General features: G+C 43.4%; 1 protein-coding gene across 9 annotated transcripts in view; it reads left to right on the top strand.

The window, feature by feature from the left end:
* tle3b (TLE family member 3, transcriptional corepressor b) overlaps positions 1–20851 on the top strand; it is a 31707-nt gene extending 10856 nt beyond the window's left edge. For 2 of the 9 annotated variants that reach the window (XM_036584232.1, XM_036584231.1), the window contains exons 6-22: positions 3362–3424; positions 3730–3834; positions 7117–7149; positions 8807–9011; positions 9998–10014; positions 12556–12675; positions 12838–12888; positions 13249–13401; positions 13886–14018; positions 14314–14465; positions 14739–14815; positions 15213–15462; positions 16777–17024; positions 17583–17730; positions 18111–18261; positions 19196–19272; positions 19846–20851. In XM_036584232.1, the coding sequence (XP_036440125.1) occupies positions 3362–3424; positions 3730–3834; positions 7117–7149; positions 8807–9011; positions 9998–10014; positions 12556–12675; positions 12838–12888; positions 13249–13401; positions 13886–14018; positions 14314–14465; positions 14739–14815; positions 15213–15462; positions 16777–17024; positions 17583–17730; positions 18111–18261; positions 19196–19272; positions 19846–19953 (2091 nt within the window). In that variant the 3' untranslated portion in view covers positions 19954–20851. The remainder of the gene's footprint in view (positions 1–3361; positions 3425–3729; positions 3835–7116; positions 7150–8806; positions 9012–9997; positions 10015–12555; positions 12676–12837; positions 12889–13248; positions 13402–13885; positions 14019–14313; positions 14466–14738; positions 14816–15212; positions 15463–16776; positions 17025–17582; positions 17731–18110; positions 18262–19195; positions 19273–19845) is intronic. The other 7 variants (XM_036584233.1, XM_036584239.1, XM_036584238.1 and 4 more) reach the window with 7 other exon arrangements.
* The last annotated feature ends 471 nt before the right edge of the window (positions 20852–21322 follow it).

The following is a 21322-nucleotide window of genomic DNA, read 5'->3' as shown; positions in this document are numbered from 1 at the left end:
ATAACACAATTGACATATTGATGCATCCCTAATTACAAGTGAGAGTGAGTGGTTTTGTGTACATATGATGGCAGTAGTGGGGTTTATTTACATCAAGAGCACTCTTTTGACAAATGTTATAAATACTTTCTTGTTAGAGTACATTATTTTGCGTTAAACTGTTGTGTGCCGAGTATGTGTGCACTAGTCATGATTACTAGGCTCCTTCTCCTCAACTTTTTTCATCACATTGTATGTGTGTTCATTGATTCATTAGTGAGTGGCACTGCTTCAGCCCCTTGTTGTTGTGCCCCATATTTAATCCTCATCAGTGTCTCCCTCCACTCAGCTAACGCCAGTAGCAACAGGCAAATGGCTCCCTGTGTTCCACTGACAGGGGTGTGTGTGTGTGTGTGTGTGTGTGTGTGTGTGTGTGAGAGAGAGAGAGAGAGAGAGAGAGAGAGAGAGAGAGAGAGAGAGAGTGTGTGTGTGTGTGTGTGTGTGTGTGAGTGTGAGAGTGCTCTTCACGGGGTGCTAGACAGCTCTGAGCACCTGGAATTGTGAAGCCGAGCAAAAAGCCTCCTCAGCGCTCAAGGGCTCTGTTTTCACAGCCTTAAAGTGACGGCGCCCTATTTTTATCGCGCTGCGTGATGGAGCAGCACTAAAAGCTTTCAACACGCTTCGGTGGAAACGGGCACTACCCACACGCCCCCTCCCACCCTCACCCCACACCCTGTTCACATAGCTGAGGGCAAAAGCCCAGCGCTGGGGGAGCGACACGCCAGGGTCACTGCAGCTTTCTCACGATACAGTAGATGTCACCTATACACAAAAGATGGACGAAACTGACCTGACTGTCTTGGGCTGAGCATCTAGCTGTTTGCTGTTGAGTTGTGACCACAGCATTCTCAACAAATGTTGTTGGGTTTTTGTGTGTGACTATTTCACACTTGGTTCGCATTAAGGTGTTGGAGATGGAGATGCAAATTTTTGTGGAAAATATTTACATTTAAGCATTTCAGTGGAACAGCTGACACTGATAGAGCCAATACAGCTCAGATGGAAGATGTAGACAACAGATTGAAGTGTGCTCATGCTGATTGTTTGTAGCCACTGTTTCTACAGTAGCTGCACATGAACAGGAACTAGGCGGTGTAGCCATGCATTAGCTAGCGTGCAGTACATAGACTGATGAGTGTGTAACTTTGGAGTGACGGTAAGCAGCATTTGTTTTTAGCAGAAAACACTGCTGGAAATCAACTGTTCTACTAGTGCTTTTTGGCTCAGTCAGTGGGCTCTGTTTGTATGCCCCCCCCCACCACCTCAGCAGACAGACAGACACACACAGACACACACAAGCGTACACTTAACCCCCCTTTAAGAGGAGCCGTTGGTACCCCCTCCCCCCGCTGACCCGTTTATCCACATTAATTGGCTGAGTTGATCTGACGGACAGGCTGAAAATCTGGTTTAATGACCCGCCCCTGTGCGCATAATATGATTTTGCTGCCTGCTCTGGTCAAACAGAGCTCCAATTTCCATAATGATCTTAGAGAGAGATAGGGCCAGCTCGGTTGCTGGGGCAACCTGGGAGAGTGCCTCAGGAATGGAGGCACTGAAGCTCAAGGGGGGAGAGAGGGCGACAGAGGGAGTGAGGGGACAGTGGATGTGTACTAGAGTGGAGGGGGTTTGTGTGTCTGTTTGTGTGGCACTTTTATTTTTTTTTGTGTTAGCTTGGGGCTACACATTAGCTTGTCTGCTCTTTGTTTTTGCTGTGTTGTATTGAGACATCTTTGTATCATATCAAATTTGTTAATGAATTCCGCGTTGGTGTCGTGCAGCAGTACTGATCTTCAATTTTATTGTTTAAACAAAAAAAAAAACACTTGTCCCCCTGCAGTGTACACTACCAGTCAAAAGTTTGGACCAGTCAAAACAGCTGACTGAATGTGTTGCTGATAGACATTTTGATCTTAAGGCTATCCTTAAGAGAAATAGTGATCAAACATTTCAAAGTACTTAATAAATTACTGCTAGTGATGAACGGAATGTGTCGGAGAGAGAGAAAGAGACTTCTCTCCTCTCTCACCTGCTGGGACATCTGCTCTGTTCTGTAATCAATTTGTTCACCACTTCACTTTTCATCCGCCCTTTGACACACTCATCTCTCTTTTGCTCTTTTGCCCCCTCCCCTTGCCCCCCTCCTTGCCCCTTTTTTTTTCTTTCTGTCTTCCTCTCTCCTGTCCTTCCCTCCATCCATCTCGTCCTCCTTCTCCTTTATTCTCTCTGTCCTTGTGTCCGTGGTGGCCAGTGGCGGCTAGCTCTTCTGCATGTGGAATATGGGAGGGAATTGGAAAATGGTAATTGTTCAGCATTGCCATCATTTATCTCGCAGGCCCAAATCAGCATTAGCATATTTCAGCATCTTAATGAAATAATCTGTCTAGGTAATGAGGGAGAGCTGTGGAGCTGAAGCCCAGATGCTTCTCTCTCTCTCTCTCTCTCTCTCTCTCTCTCTCTCTCTCTCTCTCTCTCTCTCTCTCTCTCACACTGTGTGTGTGCGTGTGTGTGTTCTGCGTGTGTGTGTTCTGCCTCCTGCCTCTTCCTCAGGCCAGATGGGCAGCAGGACCCCAGGCCCAGCCAGACATGTTTGGCTTCTTTTCCACTGTTGCCTTTTGGACAGGCACATTATCCCTAGTGCAGCTTTACACTGGCTTGATGCAATATTGCAGTGCTGGCTTTCATCATGTCTAATGATGCAGTGTGGACTTATTTTTATATTGCAGTAATTCTGCTTGTCAGTCAAAAGGTTAAATTTTGTCATTGTGATTGTGAGGCTGACTGGAGGAATTAAACAGATTAAACAGGTGGGGTGCAGATAAGGGGTAGATGGCAGTGATATGGCAGTGATATAACATTGTGATACTTCAAGACATTTTCACAATACATGGTATGCATCATGATTAATGATGTAATAGTGCAACATATTGTGTTGTATAGAATTGTCAGAGCGAATTGTATTGAATCCTTATCTAGCATGTTATCTTGTAGTTAATGTGTTAGCTTTGGACTAATGTTAGCTTGTGGCTAGAGCGTTACAATGCTGTAAAGCACAAGTTTTGTTTTTTTGTTTTTTGCTGTGTTGAAAAACGTGTTGCATTGAGACACCACTGTATCTTATCAAATCAAATTCTGAATTCTGTGTATTGTTACACCCCAAATTGCTATTCTCAACTAAATTCAATTAACATAATAATGCTCTTTTTGTAACAAAACATGCACTTTATCAGTATTTTGAAGTACTGAAAATATCCATGATATGCTTTGAAAGTTCTGTAATGCTGTTTTTTAACTAATATTTTTGTCATTTGTTTTCTTCTAGACTGAGATTGCGAAGCGCCTCAACGCAATTCTTGCTCAGATCATGCCTTTTCTGTCACAAGAGGTAAATACACATCTTTTGTTTCCTCATATCCAATCTTGCCCCCCTGCTTTTACTGGACAGTTCATATATATATATATGTATATATATATATATATATATATATATATATATATATATATATATATATATATATATATATATATGCATGCATGCTTCTAAATCTAGTAACCGTAGCAGACTTGCTTCCATAAGTCATAATAACTCTATTTCTGTCATCGCCCCAGGCAGTAGGTGAAAATGCTAATGCTCAGTTACCCTTGCTGAAGTAATGTGCGTTAACAGGTCTTTGTCTTTCTCTCCTCCAGCACCAACAGCAGGTAGCCCAGGCTGTTGAGCGTGCTAAGCAAGTGACAATGACAGAGCTGAATGCCATCATCGGGGTACGTGGACTTCCCAATCTGCCTCTCACCGTGTGTATACCCCTCTTACTCCTTCATTTGGCCAGGGCCAGGGGCAAATCTGCACACCGTCCGCATGCTGAACCAAGAAAGCAGCCAATCTGGATAGCCTTGTCTGTTGAGGCCAAAACAGTTAGCATTTTACAACTTCATTGCTCACCTTATCTTCCGCTAAAGCAGTATTTCTGAATGAGACTTGTGATCAGCCGTTGTGTTCGTGACATAAGTCAGAACAAATTTGGTCTGGTTGAAATACGTTATAAGGCTGTTTGGAGCCTATTATAGAACAGAACAGTCCTGGTCAGAGTCAAGATGCAGGTCTGACATCTTGTGCAGATTTGCCCATGCCATTTATGGTCTGATTTTTTTATTTATTTAATTTTGTATTTATTTTGTTTTAATTTGTTGTGTGATGTATTGACACCATTTATGTTTTGTTCATGTGCCATCATCAACCTTCTTAAAAAGTGTTAACACATCATTTAATTTCTGGTTTTATTTATTTGTGTGGCTCTGTTTGTAAATCAGTTTCTGGGCAGTCTAAAGGTGCAAGTCTCATTCAAGACAGTAGATTACAGACTTGTCTGACTCGCTACTTGCCTTGAGAAAAAAAGTAGAAACAGCCTTAATGTGGTAAATGAATAAAATCTTTTCACTTCCACTGAAGTGACTTGTGAGCATCTCCGGTCTGAATCTGGCTTTGGCTCCACTCATTTCCATCATCACTTCAGCCCAAGGATGACAGAAGCAAAACAACAGTGGTTACACCTCTACTATTATAGGCCACTATGTGTGGCTTGTGTTTGTTTGACCCTTCAGCTATTTTTGGGTTAAGAAGATGATCATGGTGTCCCATAGTAGTTTAGGCCAGCGGCTAGAGGAGCTGACCCCACTGTGATTAGCCTGCTTGGGGCTTGGCTGGCTGCTCGGACTCCCTGAGCTGGGTCAGGGCAGCTGGAGCCAGATATTGGAATTCAATTAAAGCAAATGAGCCAAGACTCTGACCCCCATTTTCAAGGTAATTGCTTCCTCCAATCCAGCTGAATGCAACTGTCCACAGGACTCCGCCATTTAGCAGACGGCCATTCTGCAGAGCAGCTTTGTGGTTGTGGGGGGTGGGGGGGGGTTTGACTTCTAATGCTAGCACACACACGGAGACACACATACACACTCGCCCTCTGTGTCTCCTTGTTATCATGATGGCTGGAAAATAGAGGGAGGCAGTCAGGCAGACACACACAGCACTATGGCAGGCAGACAGAGACACACACATGCATGCACACACACCGGCTGGAAAAACAAGCTTTTATTTGTTGGATAAAGAGATGGCAAAAGATCAATCTGTGTGCCCTGGCTCTGAGTGGAAGAGGAAGGGGAGGGGTGATGGGGTCATTAAAGATTCACTGTTAATCGGGAGCCAGCAGCGTTTGGCCCACACACACAGTGGAGGAAAGGAGGGAGAGGGTGTGAAGAAACATGGAATAGAAAAATTGAGAGAAGTGGAGAGGAAAGTAGATGGGCAGAAAAATGAAGAGCGATGAGGGAGAAAGGGAGACCATGTGCTACAGGTACAGATATGGATAAGAAAAGAAAGAAATAAGTGAATTAAAGGAAGAAAGAGCTACAAAATTGGGGGGGGGTGCTTGTTTGTTGCAGTTGTTCTAGCAGACTCCACTCTGAGTGCTGTGACTGTAGGGATGTAAATAGCGAAGAACTGTCTATCCGCTTAGCCGTTTTCAATATCCAGATAGTGCCCAGGCACTTATTATGATGACTTTTGCCATTTAAGGGCTGTGAATATTTGCTTTTTTAAGCAGGGCAAGGCTAGTCACACATTCGCTACCTTTTGGTCTGTCTTCAGTGTTGAGGTTGGTAGCGTTGAGAGTGGATGGTGAGAGGAAAAATTGTAAAACTCTGTGTTGCAGTTGTAGCCTATTGTAAGGATTAGCCTCATGATCATATAGAGGAATGTGTCAGAGTGGCAGGCAAATTTAGTCATAACTTTACATGGTTCGTTTGGTTGTTGTGTGAAATGTGGTTGTTTCCTTTGAGGATTTTGGAAAAGCCTACATGTAACAACAGTAGGGAATGTGGGTTTGCTTTGTGATTAGATGATGTAACAAGCTTTGGGTTTAATGAAACAAATTACTAGAAAGATCACATTTTGGATGAATGAGCAGTGTGTATCTATATGGAATATTACAGTGTGGTCACAGTCTGACTCTGTTCAAGATTCTGGAATCACAGTTTGATATTCTCAGAATATTTGAGTGAAGAAAAACGAACTGCAAGCATGTCATTACATAACTTACTAGTAAGACTAGGGAGAGGGGGCGTGGGATGTGTGTGACTGAATTTGCTAGTGAAGGTTAATTGCAATCTTAGCTGTTCACACAAATTTTATATAGCCTAATGGCATATTAAATAGAAGCTGATATTGCCCACAATGTCATGTTTCATTATGAAGATAGCATATAATTAGACCTGTTTAATTGGATTTAGTGCAGTGAAGTGGGTAAAACATTGAATGAATCTTATTGTATTTGTAGTTTTTGAAAGTAGCTTTTAAATTGGTTGCTGCTGATTCGTCTGTTCCAGCTTTGAAAATCTCATAAAAACGTCTTAGTGTTGCATTTTTTCCGTATCACCCACCCACCTTGTAGTTTCTCAGATACTCACTTAGGTCTCTAATATCTAACTGACTAGTGAGTTCAACAGTGTTACTGATATGATCGCTGCAGAGAATCATTTTCAGAATGCAAATATTTTGTGCGCAGGCCTACAAAAAGCTGAAAAAAACATGCTCTCACAGTGGTTATCTATTGTAGCCCGCATGAATGGCAAGTCCCACAGTTATCAATGTCCCCCCCTCCAAAATCCAGGAGGTTAAACCGCCCTCCCTTTGTTATTGCTGTTGACTTTGTTGTAATGCGGAACCCCATGCTCACTTTGCATGCTGTTGCTGAACATTTGGGTTTCAAATTCAGTTTTCCATGGAAGACTATGAGCTGAATTGGCCTTGTTCTGATAACACAAGCCTGTTGTACATATGGTGGTCAATAGGGTAAGAAGCTTTATCTTTTGATCAGGTGTTATGGCTCATGCCAAAAAAAAACACCCTCATCTGGTAATAGACTGGCTGCCAGGCAACACACCAAAACATGCAAAGGAGCTCCACTGAACTTTTTCATATGCTCGAATTCAACTGTAGTAATAGAGAAGTGAATGGGTCTTTAGCTGATTGATCGAGTGCCTTTTCAACTATCTCACCTCCATCTGTCCCCACTTCCACAGCAACAGGCCCATGCTGTCTACCCAGCGCTGATGGTCAGTGTTAAAAGTGGTTGTGTGTGTGTGTGTGTGTGTGTGTGTGTGTGTGTGTGTGTGGGGTGTAAACTGCTCCTAACAGTTGTCTATGTGTCTTGTTTGTGGACTGTGCTGTGTGTGCATTTTGTGCGGTAGTGTTGTCAACTAAAATCATTGTGAATTAATATAGATCTTATCATGAAATGGCTGTTATTGTCGTTAAGAGTCTTTCCCTTGTGCATACATACATGTGCCTACTTTGGAAATTATCTGAGGATTTCCTTAAATGGAAAAGACAACACTGGAGTGTGTGCGATCTTTATCAGCAGTATGCTGTTAAACGGTTTGGCTAAAAGATTATTTCTTTATTTTTGCATGTGTCTCTCCTGAGCTAATGCATTGCTAATGAGGCAGGTTTGTGATTCTTCTGGTGAAGCACTTTCATTAACCACACACATAGAGCTACCGTGCTTGATTCTCTCCATCTCTCTTTGTTTCCATCCTCCTTCTTTCCCCATCATTACCTCTTTCCTTCTCCCCTTCCCTCTTGTAAATAGGGACTGTGCCCTGGCCACATTATTGATGATTGAATTAATGAGAGCACAGTGTAGCAGCTCTGCGCTCTGCTTTAGTGCATTGCAGAAGCTGCAGATTTTGGGTGTCCTTTAATGTGCCTATAAACTATAATAGTAGTTAACTCTGGAAAACTTAATTTTTCTTATTGTTTGGGAATTTTTAGAAAATTTCCTTGATGTCTTATTGACATCAATGTGGTATGTAAACACTGTTAACGTTTCAAAACATTCCTTCCACTCTTCAGTCTATATGGCCCGTATATGGAAACTACGCTGTAAAATCAGCCTGTTTTGAATTCATTATTTTTATGATGTCATGAAAACGCATTTACGTATCCACCTGCTTAGCCTATGGCAGTTTAGGCCTGTGCATGTGTGTTGAAGTTATGAGAAATGCTTTATCCCAGACAAATCACTATACAGGGCAGTCCCTCAGAAGGATAAAGGGCTTGGAAACGTATTTTTGCATGATCATTTATGACCTTTTTTTTTTATTTATTTATTTATTTATTTTTTATTTTGATAAAACCACATAAACACCATAAGTGGGCCAGATGGAAAGAAAGTAAGATATAGGCCTTTAAGGATTGTGGCCACTTGTGACTGCTTGAGTTGTTTTAAGGATAGTTTAACCTTGTTTTACACAAAATGCTGTAATTGCTGTGAAAGACAAATTAGGGTTATTTGGAGCACATTTTTATTGCTTGGAATTGGTTTTATATTTTTTTTTCCCACATGCCAAAACAAGACTTCCTGCGTGTCACTAACTGTGTATTTTGGAATGTAGCATTTCTGCCATAGATGTGTCACAACTTGCAAAAACACTGGAACAGATGTCATCTAGACTCGGCAGATGTTAAATGATCTTAAAAGGAGTCTGTCTGTTTGTGTGGACATGCACTTATGTCAGGTCTGTCTTACTTTGATCCAAACACTAATAGAAGTGTCAGGGTGCTAATATGCCTCTGGGTGTGTCGGTATGCGTCTGCGCACATATGCTTGCGTGTATGCTAATCCCTCCTCTTCCTCCAGATTTTGGTGTCTCTGTGTCTTTTCCCGCCAACCCACTTGGGGTTCTGTTTGTTTTGTGTGTGTTTTTACAGCAGCAGCAGCTTCAAGCTCAGCACCTTTCTCATGCAGCCCATGGACCACCCGTCCAGCTGCCCCCACACCCCTCGGGCTTGCAGCCCCCAGGCATACCCCCGGTCACAGGTTCCAGCTCTGGACTATTAGCGCTAGGAGCTCTGGGCAGTCAGGCACACCTACCGGTTAAAGACGAGAAGAACCATCATGATCTGGAGCACAGAGGTACACCCGCGTATATTCTATCTACTCTATGTGCGCTATGTACATTTGTTGTGGCTATATCATTTTATAGTGCATTTCCAATTGATTTTTCAAAGTTGCTGCTTTGATTTAGATGGAAATGGAGTCGTTCAGAGTGATCTAGTGGAATGGTTAATTGTAAAGAAGCTGACTGATTTCTTTGCACTGGTGGAAATAATTGTTTGTGTGTGTGTGTATGTTTGTGTGTGTGTGTGTGTGTATATATATATATATATATATATATATATATATATATATATATATATATATATTTGAAATGATAGTTTTCTTCAGGGACTGTTTTGCCTTACAACACCCTGCATGTACATCTCCACCATGAATGGCTTTTAAAAGTGTTTCAGGCTAAACTTTTACCAAAACTATCATAAAGAGACATTAGATGCCTCAGACGTTCTTGTCACCTCTGCTGTGAACAAATTTCTCTGTAACTCAGGTTTCACATCAGACCACTCTAAATAACTGTTTGTGTGTGAATTGAACATGAGCACTCCATGTCGTGGCTTTCCTACCAACATAAATTTTTGAAAGCAAACCTTTAGTAGTTTTCAATGGGGTGTGTGTGTGTGCGTGCGTGTGTGTGTGTTTTATCTATAGCACACAGCCAGTTATCACAGAAAAGAATGTTGACAGTTTCCATATACTTGGAAAAGAGCAGAAAACATGTTCATTCAGAACGCGTTTATAATAGATTTTATAGATCCATGCCTTTCAAAAGATGAATGAATACTGAAAACTACCAGTAGAAAAGCTCACTGAGTGTTTCTAGCCTCTTTTATTTCCATGTAATTTGTTCTATGCACAGTCACTCTCAGGTATGCTCCTCATACAGAAATTGTTCATGTAGAGAAGTTGAAGGACGTGTACTTACTTCATGTCTTTATTTTTCTCCCCTTTTATTTACCTTTCCTTCCTGCCACACCATCCTCCTCTCGTTGGCGCGGACACAGACCGGGAGTCAAGCACGGTAAGTGGCAGCGAGGGCGTCTGCTTGACATTGACTTTGAGTTGCACTGTTTGCTGATGGGGGCTCTTTGTGCGGCATTACAGAGCCGAGGCCTGCCGGGAGAGGGCCCGGCTGCATTACTGCACACTAAGCCCTTTTAAATAAAGTAATGAAAGGGAAATGGAGTCTGCAGTTTAATCCCGCTCCGCCTTTAATCCAGGTGAAAAATGAGCGGCGGCGCAGGCCAGGGATTAGCAGCTCTATAATTTCATCACAATTAAAAAAGACTTTGACTCTGTGTCTTAAAGGATTTGTCCTCTGCACTACCCCAATTTATCCTCCCCACCCCCTTCTCTTTCTGGCTCGTCTCCGGCCCACTGTCGCTGTCGGAGACTGGTCTTAGCCAGTCTCACTTCTTTCCTCCTTTCATTTGTTTCTTTTATATATTCCTGGTCTCCCTCCCTCTCTCTGTCCTCTCTTATCATTTGATCCTTCCCTTTTGCCCTTATCTGTTCCATATCCTCCAAATGCCTGTTTGTGTTCTCTTTGTCCAGTAAGCTGGCTACGAGCAAAGCCTCTGACTGTTTGCGTGTTGAATGGGTGCAGTCATGTCTGCAGAAATCAGAGCCTGTTGCTGATTAGCGCTTAGCTCTGCGGCGGCCATTCCGCTCTACGGCTGCCTGGTCTTCCGCTTGTCACGGGTCATCTGATAGGGCTGCTCGAACTTCGCCTATTGAGTGATGTTAAGCCTGCCTTAAAAGGGCAGCCAATTAAACCTACTGGGGAGCAGCAGTTTCATACACATACATAGACTCTTCCTTCATCTCATGCTGTCGATGCAGTCTAGATCTGTTTATTACTTGAGGATTAGGATACGGAAGAAACAGAAGCGGAGATGGACCACACTGACAAAGGCCACATTGAAGCGTGCGTGTTGGCCGGTGCTGCGGTGTGTGAGCCGGTCAGTGCTGGGCCTTCTTTTGTTTCATTCCCAGGAGAGCAGAGGTTTTTTTTTGTCAGCCTTGAGAATACTTCCCTTAGCCCAACCACATCCTCCTTTTCATCCCTCTCTCTTCCTCTCTCTCTGCCTCTCTGTCTCTCTCTGGATGAATAGAAGGCTGTCAGGCAAAGAGAGCGTGGGCTTGGCACCGTGGTTTTGGCCCTGGCATGTGTGCCCTGGCACTGCCTTTCTCACTATGTCTCTCTCTTTCTCTCTCTTTTTCTGGCTCTGAGAGGATGCCATCCTGCCCAGGCATGCCCACAGAGGCTGTGCCACTCAATGCCCAGCCAATGTGGCTGCCAATCCCCCCCTGCTTTTCCTCCCCACTCATCATCTAGTTATGTCTGATTCCTCTCTGTTGAGCCACTCTGTTTTAGTATGTCACTCTCCAGACAGGCAGCCTCAATCGAAGCACCTCATTCAGTTCTCTCCCCTGTCCTAGTTCGCCCACTTTGTCTTCCTCGCCCCTCCTGTTCGCATTTATTTATTTACTGTGGTAGAAACCCACCAAGAGCAATAAATGGAGCGAATGATCTTGGCAGAGGGCCGAGGAGAGTGGGCAACATGGTCTCCCCCTGCTGCCTCCCTGTTCAGCCCTGCTAAGTGTAGAGAAAGGTTAACTGTTGGCTTGTGTTTTTGGTTTAGGGGTGGGGTTTTCTCTGGGGGGTGCCAGAGGATAGGAAAACAAGCTGTCCTCCGGCTGGTTAACTCTCAGGGAGGAAGGTTGCTGATTCTGGTCAGCTTGTTTGTGTTTCGCTCTGTTACACCCCTCATCCTCCCCTCCTTCCCTCCTCCATCCCATCATCCCTTCGTCCCTGTGCTGTCAGGATCACTTTCCTCCCGAAGCGGCTGTCCAGTTGGCTTGTTGTGGCTGGATAAGGCTCCATGCCGGTTGCCCAGGACTGTAGGGTTAGGCCAGGCTGTTTGAAGTGCAGTGTGGTTGGCCCAGCCTGGGAGCTCCTCTCTTCAGCTCCAGTTTGCTCAGCTGTCCTGCCTGCTTTGCTTCACCGGGTCTGGGTTCTGTAGGATGGTGTGCGTGCACACACACACACACACACACACACACACACACACACACACACACACACACACAGCTTCTCCCTGGCTGCCAGTCCACTGCTGATCTAACACGGTGCAGAGCTTAACCCTCCGCTCCAGCCGTGTTTACTTTCGACAAGGGCTGGATTTACACACACGCCTTGTTCAAAGCCTCCGGTGGCCCCAAGTCGCCTCTGATATTTGTGTTAGGGCTATTGAGAGCCCTGTCTGTCCAAGCTTTACTGGCTATTTACAACTCCAGACTGCTGCTGCGATGAAGAGGTTTCTGTATTGGGCTTTTTATTAAATATCTTATAGCATAGGATCTTATTTACTGATTTAGCAATTTTTGGCTTTGACTGAATTTTGGACTTTTATAGTAGTTCATAGTTTATAACCAAAACAATACATGGAAGACAGATTAAACAAAAATTGTGTATTTTTAATATGTAATAGCACACTTTAATATCTTGTAACATGGATGTAAAGCATTCTGAACTATTTTTGTGCCCTCACATCTGCAGAATAACTCAGTGTCGCCGTCGGACAGTCTGAGGGCCAGCGAGAAGCACAGGGGCTCATCTGACTACAGTCTGGATCCAAAGAAACGCAAAATGGAGGAGAAGGATAATATGAGCAGATATGTAAGTGTGCACAGTAATATAAACTACTATTTTTGTTTAACAAAGTATTTTAGTCCAAGTCTGTCTACATCTGTCATTTTACTTACAAAGAACATCCTTTTTTTTAAGTATTCCATAGGGCATAAAAAATTAAATGAGTCTTCTGTCTGTTTCCTGCCATAGGACAGTGATGGTGACAAAAGTGACGACCTGGTGGTTGACGTCTCCAATGAGGTAACTTTTTATGTAGATTACTTGCTGCAAATCCATGCTTATGCATGTATTTGTGGGTTCTATTTATGTGTATTTGCATGTTCTAATTTGTTCGCATGTTTTTTCATACTTTCCCAATAATCCCTAATTCTCAGCATTATCTGACTTCATTTGTTCATAACCTGGATCCTACTGCTTTTCACACCATGTAAAGGGCTGCTGTTGTGTTCCATTTATGTTGAAAAAGAAAAATGGTTTATTTTAGTTGGTTTTTTGGAAAGCAACAGTATGACCAATAAGATGTATTGATATGTTGACACCCCTGGTTGGTCATATTCAAGCTCTGGGTTCATGTAAATATCTTAACTCTCCTGCCTGCAGGACCCAGCTACCCCGAGGGTCAGTCCTGCTCACTCTCCTCCAGAGAATGGCCTGGACAAGGCCCGGGCACTGAAGAAAGATGCCCCCAACAGCCCAGCCTCTGTGGCTTCATCTGGGAGCACCCCCTCGTCCAAAGCCAAGGATCACCCACATGTAAGACTGGAAACACTACTGTTTTCTGTGTCGCTAACTCCTTTAGTATAATGGCACTGGGTTTTAATATAAGTCTGGTCCATCGCCGACTAGAAGCACATCAGATACGACCACTTGGCTTCTGTTTGAGCCTCTTCCAGTGTTTCACTGCTCTTAAACTAGTCAGAGGCTGTGAGAGAGCGAGAGAGAGAGAGGGGGATTAAAGCAAAGTGCAGAGATGAATCGGGTCTCCCTCCTCCCTGTCCTCTGAGTGTGTGGGAGCTTTTGATTCCATCCTGGTCATAATGAGCTGTCAGGATTTGATTGGATTAGTTGGCAAGAGCACTGTGATAGCAAATCTATCTCTCTCTCTCTCTCCTCTCTCTCCTCTCTCTCTCTCTCCTCTCTCTCTCTCTCTCTCTCTCGCGCGCTCTCTCTCTGTGATTCTTTGTTTCTGTGTTTTAGATTGGTCAGTTTCTAATTATCCTTCCACTCCTTCATACAGAATGATAAGTCCTCCACCCCAGGCCTGAAGTCCAACACCCCCACCCCACGTAACGACGCCCCTACACCAGGAACCAGCACCACCCCTGGCCTCAGGCCCATCCCCGGCAAGCCCCTCGGCATGGAGGCCTTGGGTAAGATCATATGCACATACATTCGATACATTCCAAACCTCATCTTTTCAGTAATCATTTTGTATCTCAAAAATGTGAAATGTTTTATGTACTTTTTCATGGTGACTGTGCCAATAGCAACAATCCAAAATTACTTTCAATAATATCTCTTTACAATAATGTAATTAACATTTTTGCTTCTCCTGTAAAATTACCATTCCAGGGGTTTTGTTACAACATCAATGTCTTGAAGGCTTTAGTGAGTTGCTTACAACTATTATTCATGCTGAGCACTTTTGTCCCTCCCTCATGCCAGCAGCTCCTGCCCTGCGCACTCCGTTGTCCTACGCAGCTCCATTTGCGATGATGGGTCACCATCCAGAGATGAACGGCTCTCTGACCAGTCCAGGTGTCTATGGCCTCCACATCTCTTCCGGGATGGGTGCAGCTTACGGCCGATCGCCTATGGTGAGATTGCTCCCTGTCCTCTCACCACTTTAGGGGCCTTTAGTGGTTAAATATCGTTTTGTGTTTTAACTGCCAGTTCGTGTGCTGTGTCTGGGAGCAGAGGAAGTAGAAGGCTTGTGGGTGTTGAAACAGGCTTGAGGCAGAAAAAAGTGGTGCTTGCTTGTTTTAACAAGCCTTTCTGTAATGAAGAGAGAGGATCTGGAGTTTAGATGCAAATTGTGGCACACTGTTCATTTAATGTATGGGTGTGTGTGTGTGTGTTGTGTTTTATAGCCGGGATTCGATCCACATCCTCACATGCGGGCTCCTGGTCTCCCAACCAGCCTGACGTCGATCTCTGGAGGAAAACCGTGAGTACTTAGCTTTTAAATGTGGTCAGTGTGGGTGTGTTAACACTGTGTTTACAGTGAAGATGGAAGTGTGACTGGAGGTATTTGCATGAATGTGGAAAATAGACAGTAAAAACTACACCAACTGTTCTTATTTTTATGCTTGAAAATAGCCTGTTTTTTTTTTTTTGGGTGAAAATTAGTTATAATTGATTAGAATCAGTTCTAACATTGCAGTTGAGTCACCTCCTTCAGATCAATGCATCATGATGCACTGCTGAATAATGCTATTACCAGTTACCTGAAGCATTGATGATGCATAGCACTAAATTGCTGTTGTGCTGTTAGTTCAAGATAGGAGATACACTCTTTGTTCAAACAGATCTCTCATCTCATGTGTTCTTTCTGTCCCAAACAGAGCGTACTCCTTCCACGTGAGCGCAGATGGGCAGATGCAACCAGTACCTTTTCCTCCAGACGCTCTAATCGGCCCGGGCATCCCACGCCACGCCCGCCAGATCAACACACTGAGCCACGGAGAGGTGGTTTGCGCAGTAACCATCAGCAACCCCACCCGCCACGTCTACACGGGTGGCAAGGGCTGTGTGAAGATCTGGGATATCAGCCAGCCTGGCAGCAAGAGTCCTGTGTCTCAGCTGGACTGCCTGGTAAAGATCAGGGCTCGTGGGCGTGTCTACACTTTGTGGTTGTTAAGAAATGCATCAATATGGAATTTCTGGGCCAATAACAAAAACCCATAATAAACACCTTACTGTAGTTGACAACTATACCAATAATTGAATTTTTTATGAATTTTTAAACAATTTCACATGAAGTAGAGTGACCATTAGACAAGTTAAAACTCTAAAGATGGATCATTGATTACATATATTTAGCCATGATGTAACTAAATTAATTATTGTGACTGTTTACATATTTAGCAGATGCTCTTATCGAGTGGTTTTCAATGGCGTAAATGTTGTGTCGGGAGTCTTCCCAAAGACTCTTACAGAAGTGGCTTTTCTGCCTGGATGTGTTTGCAAATACAAATAGAGTAGCAAGCTCTGCTGACTGTAGCTTCAACATTAGACCGGTTAATGATAATTATATATGATAATATATAGTTATGCGGGTGAGGAATCAAGTGTGGTCCCCTCATGCAGGCCTTTTGCAATTTAAGAAGTTATTATTGAACGCTGAGTGCCACTTTAAGTGAGATTCAACCAATAGCAGTTTTTGTTACTGAAACATCCTTCCATCCATCTATCAGTTACGTGTGTTTTGTTATATTAATGCAGGGGAGGGGAATTCTCTGGAATGAATCAGTAATGATCATGATGTAATTCTTCAGTTTAATTGTCCATAATTCCTCCATTATCCTCTTCGGTGGATGGAGCTGTAGTTCTCTGGAGTGCTAAAGTCTTCTGTTTCTCCACAGCAGAGTGGGAGGGCAGTGTGGATTTGATGAGCTGTTCAGTGGCCATCATAAAGTGATTTAATTTGTCTGAAAGCTCCCAGTTATCGATCTGCCCCGGCGAGAGATCCAACCTTCTGCTGTTAATCTGAAAATGTGCTGCATCCTATCTGGAACTGCAACCAGAAACCTTTTAAAAGCTCCCCGCCCCCCAGTGTGCACTGTTCTGCAACCTCTTATCAGCCTTTTCTCCTTCTCCATTAACCTTCATAATCACAGCACTGAAAGGGTAGGGCTGAGAGAAGAAAGGCGCGGAGGCTGCCGGCTCGCTTGAAGCCATGCCATTTTGTTTTCACCTCCTCTGAAGTAGTGATTATTGCGGAGAGTAGAGAAGGAGACGCGTTACAAAAGACTGGGAGGGGAAAACTATATTAAATTACAAGCTGTTCTCAGGAAATATGGACAGAAAAATTTCCTCAGGGTGCTTGAACAATTCCTCCTTTGCAAACTAGCCTTCTCTCTTTCTCTCTCTCTCTCTCTCTCTCATTCCCTCTCTCCTCCTCTTTAGAACAGGGATAATTACATTCGGTCGTGTAAGCTGCTCCCTGATGGCCGTACTCTGATTGTGGGCGGTGAGGCTAGCACTTTGACGATTTGGGACCTGGCCTCTCAGACGCCTCGCATCAAGGCTGAACTGACCTCCTCGGCTCCGGCCTGCTACGCATTGGCCATTAGCCCTGATGCCAAGGTCTGTTTCTCCTGCTGCAGTGATGGTAACATTGCCGTATGGGACCTCCACAACCAGACCCTTGTCAGGTAGGTAGAAAGTGGGTTTTTCATAGCTCTCATTATATGTAAATAGTTCAGCTAAAAAATCAAATTTACATACTCGCATAATTCACATGTAGATGAGCCGCGGCTTTATTGCTCTTTGCTTCTTTAGTTGTATCATGAAAACTGCATGCCCAGAAAATGTAATGGCACTCTTGCTTGGAGCTGTTAAATAATCTCTAAACAGACTTGCTTATGTGGTATCTTGCACTGTATGCTGTAGTCATTTGTTAAAATGGAGAAAAGTATGTTGCGTAGCGAAAACCACTAGTAGCACCTATCTTGTGTCCTTAATTGTCTATACGTTTGACTAGTTTTATCAAAAGCAATACGACAGCACCCAAATAATACCAAGATTACCAAGATGATCACAACTGAGACGTAGGATAGACAGATTCTGCCATGCCAAAGCTGTCCACTATAGACACCAGCAGAGACAGGCTTAGTTTGATTTAGTAATTTAAGTGTTGTTGATGTGCTCGATTATTCAGGAAAAGTTGAAAGAGTGAAAGGTAAGTCTGTGGTTTGCTGGTGGTCTTGCAGGCAGTTCCAGGGGCACACAGATGGAGCCAGCTGTATAGACATCTCTCATGATGGCACCAAGTTGTGGACAGGAGGCCTGGACAATACTGTCCGGTCCTGGGACCTGAGAGAGGGACGGCAGCTCCAGCAGCATGACTTCACCTCACAAGTAAGAGACACACAAACACATTGGTGATGCAATAAAATGTTTCTCACACCTGATTTAGCTCAAGATGGGCTTGATAATTAGCTAATGATGTGTCAGAACAGGGAAAATGAAGAATTGTGTGTTGCTAGGGGAACTCCAAGACAAGCTGGACATAACATGTGATTTGTGAAACACACGCTAACTTTTAGAAACAGACAATTTGTGCCATTCCACTTTGCAAGCTCTTCAGTACAAGCCATTAGTCCGATGGTATATAGTTAGACTGGAACAAATGCCTCGGGCATTTCAAACTGTGTCAGACAGTCCTGAATGTAATACTTAACTGTGATGTCCAGGCTGTAGTATGTTTTGGGAATAATGGTTTGGTGCTTCTGCTGCAGATTTTCTCTCTGGGCTACTGTCCAACCGGCGAGTGGCTGGCTGTAGGCATGGAGAGCAGTAATGTGGAGGTGCTTCACCACACCAAGCCAGACAAGTACCAGCTCCACCTGCACGAGAGCTGTGTGCTTTCCCTCAAATTCGCCTACTGCGGTAAGGCAACCTGTACAGAACACTTAAAGAAACTCTCCAATTGTAGCTTTCATTGTGCTTTTTATTAAAGCAGTAAGCAGTAAGAGGCTGTTTGACAGTGGTTTTACTGTGGTTAAAGGGGACAATTCAGTCATTGAGAACAAAGTCATTCAGAGTGATTTGATGTGAATAGTTCATTGTAGAAAATTTTACTGGCTCATGTTTTCTATACAATGGTGGTGATGGAAACCAGGGGTTCCAGTGTCTAAAACACAAGTATAGCCATTTTGTTTACTATTCAAATTGACTAGTAAAGCTAAATGTGCCATGAATAGATAAAAGGTTTTAGGCTAAAACTCAGAAAACTGTGAATCAGGCATAACATTTTAATTGATCATTTTTTTTTGTGATGTTGCTAGAGGAGTCAAACACTTCAGACATCTGGTTCCTATGACCACTGTGAACAATTCTGACTCCATAAGTTTCTCTAAAACGAAGCATTTCACATCCAACCCCTCTGAATGACTTTGTTTACACCTGAATTTAATCATGTGGAAAAAGAATTCTATAAGATTTGTCGTTAGCCGTAAAATGACTGTTTTCCACTGCCTTTGCATGTAGCTCAGCTGATATTTTTTTTCTAAGCAATCTACTTCATAATAATCTTTAATCAGTCTTTGTTTTTAATTAAATTGGGTGAAACGTCTAAATCTGCCCTGAGTTCTAGAAAAGTCTAAAATTGTGATGTTAATTCTTTTTATTTGTTTGTTTTGCATTGATCATGTGTCTTTTGTACGCACCAGCATACCAGTCTGTTCCCATACCATACAGATGCTGTTGCGTTGGCTCTGTCCTTGTCCATTAGAGTGTATATTTTCCTTCAGTGCTGCTATGTGTACCCTTTCATTCCTTTTTCCTGCACTGACTGTCAATGTGTTTCCTTTCCGCCGTAAAGGTAAATGGTTCGTGAGCACAGGGAAGGACAATCTGCTGAATGCCTGGAGGACTCCCTATGGCGCCAGCATTTTCCAGGTGTGTCAGTCAATATCTTAGCTCTCTCCTGTTCTCCCACGCGTAGCATTACGTGCTCTGAATGGGCTCTGCTCCAGAAGGGCAACGTGAAGGCTCAGCCAGCGCCCCCCCCAAACCCTCCCCCCAAGCTTGTCAGCTTCAGGCCCGACACAGCTCTGATGGGGCTGTGATTGATGTGTTCTTTACATGCAGCTGTGCAGGCTGGGATGGTAATTTGAATGCTTTTAACTCACTGACTGGGAGGTGTACAGGAGGTGATCATCATCTTGATGACGTGAATGTAAGGTTGAAGGTCTGAGCCGTCAGCCTGTTTTTCTGTGGCATTCTTAGAAGTTGTGATAGCTGGGCCTTGCACATTTGAAATGTCTCAGCTTTCATAAATAACAGGAAAGTGAAGCTTCTGAATTTGAGGAACTGAAGGAAAGATGATTGCACTGTTATTATTGTTATTATCCTCACATAAGACAGAATTCAAGATGGGGAAGTGTGGCTAACTTCTCATTCTGATTTGTGGAAGTAGAAAACTTGACTATGACTAAGCTTTTTTTTCCCCTCTTTTGTTTCTCTCTACAGTCAAAGGAGTCCTCGTCTGTCCTGAGCTGTGACATTTCTGCTGATGACAAATACATTGTGACAGGATCTGGTGACAAGAAGGCCACAGTTTATGAAGTAATCTACTAGATTCAGGAGTGATCCACTAGATCCAGTGACCTATGACTGGAGCTTCTCTTTTGGCCTCGTTAAGAGTGGAATTGGGATGAACACAGCCCCCCCCCTTTCCTACAAAGACCTTCAAAGAGGAAACCATGTTGGGGTTAAATTTGTCAACTTGGATTACATAACTGATGTGTTTGATAGATTTTCGTGTTACTGGAACAGAACCGCTCCAGGGCCTTTTGGAGACCTACTGGTCAGTTTATCTGAGGACCTCTCCCGGATGGCACTAAAGAAGTACATATTGTCTTGCCTTTTACTTTGAGTCTGCTCACGAGATTCGCTGGGTGTGTGCCTATTCTTCCTTTCATTTGTCCTTTTTTTCCTGTCTTTCTTTTAACAAAAAGCAAATGATCTGTGATGCAACATGAAGCAGTGCTTCATTTTTAGCCTCCTGCTCCCTGGATGACTTGTGAAAAGTGTATATATGGAGTAATAAAAACATTTTATAAATATATATGATTATATGTATATATATTTCCTTGTCCTGGTATACTTGTGATGGGTTTCTTTTGTCCTCATGTCCTCGATGCTTGATAAATGTAGATTAGGACCTACTTTTTTAAGATGAATTTGTTTGTTGTTTGTTTTTTTTTGTTCTTATTTTGATTTTTGTAAGTGCACTCTCTGGGTTGCCAGTTGATGAGGCAGCATTTAAAGAGGACATTTGTAAGCTTCGCTGGGCTCTGCAGACGCCTGGATGTGAGCTGTTTGGTGGCCGAGGATGGAGAATGGTGGATGGTAGTTCATGGATGGATGCCAAACTGCATTGAACTCTGCCAAGTACCAGAGAGCAACCAGAGGAACGTTGGGAGATGTTTGTAAATTAAAACCAATATTAAACTTGGAGAATTAACTAACTGTACTGCTTGTCTGTCCCCTTGACCCTATCTCGTGTTGTGTTTGTTTCGGTGTGGGAGAGGAGTAGAGGGTTGGGTCAGTCAGTAAAGTGTGAATAAAAGAGGAGCACCCTTAGACTCTGCTAGAAATGAAGATCCTAATGACTGCTACCAGTATCGGGATCAAGTCGGTACAGCCCAGAGGAACCGCGGCAAACCGTCCCACGTAGCTCTATTTTGTTTTGAACTACTGATGACTGAAATGCTCATGTAGGATCAGTGCAGAATGCAGGTTTATATGACCCGGCTGTTCCACTTTTGTTTTTTGTTTTGTTTTTTTTTTACATCAAGGGTGTTTTCACAAACTGCTCTTGACTTTTATGAGGTTGAGGTGCTAAAGCGTGCTGCTTTGTGTGGGAGTGGGAGAGAGCAACTTTTTGAAGCTGAACGAGGCCGTCCTAATGTGTAAATGTGGAGTGAGTTTTAACAGGGTGGAA

This window comes from Colossoma macropomum, unplaced genomic scaffold (genome assembly GCF_904425465.1).
Source record: "Colossoma macropomum unplaced genomic scaffold, Colossoma_macropomum, whole genome shotgun sequence".
Lineage (NCBI taxonomy): Eukaryota > Metazoa > Chordata > Actinopteri > Characiformes > Serrasalmidae > Colossoma > Colossoma macropomum.
This window is presented reverse-complemented; position numbering and strand designations above follow the sequence as displayed.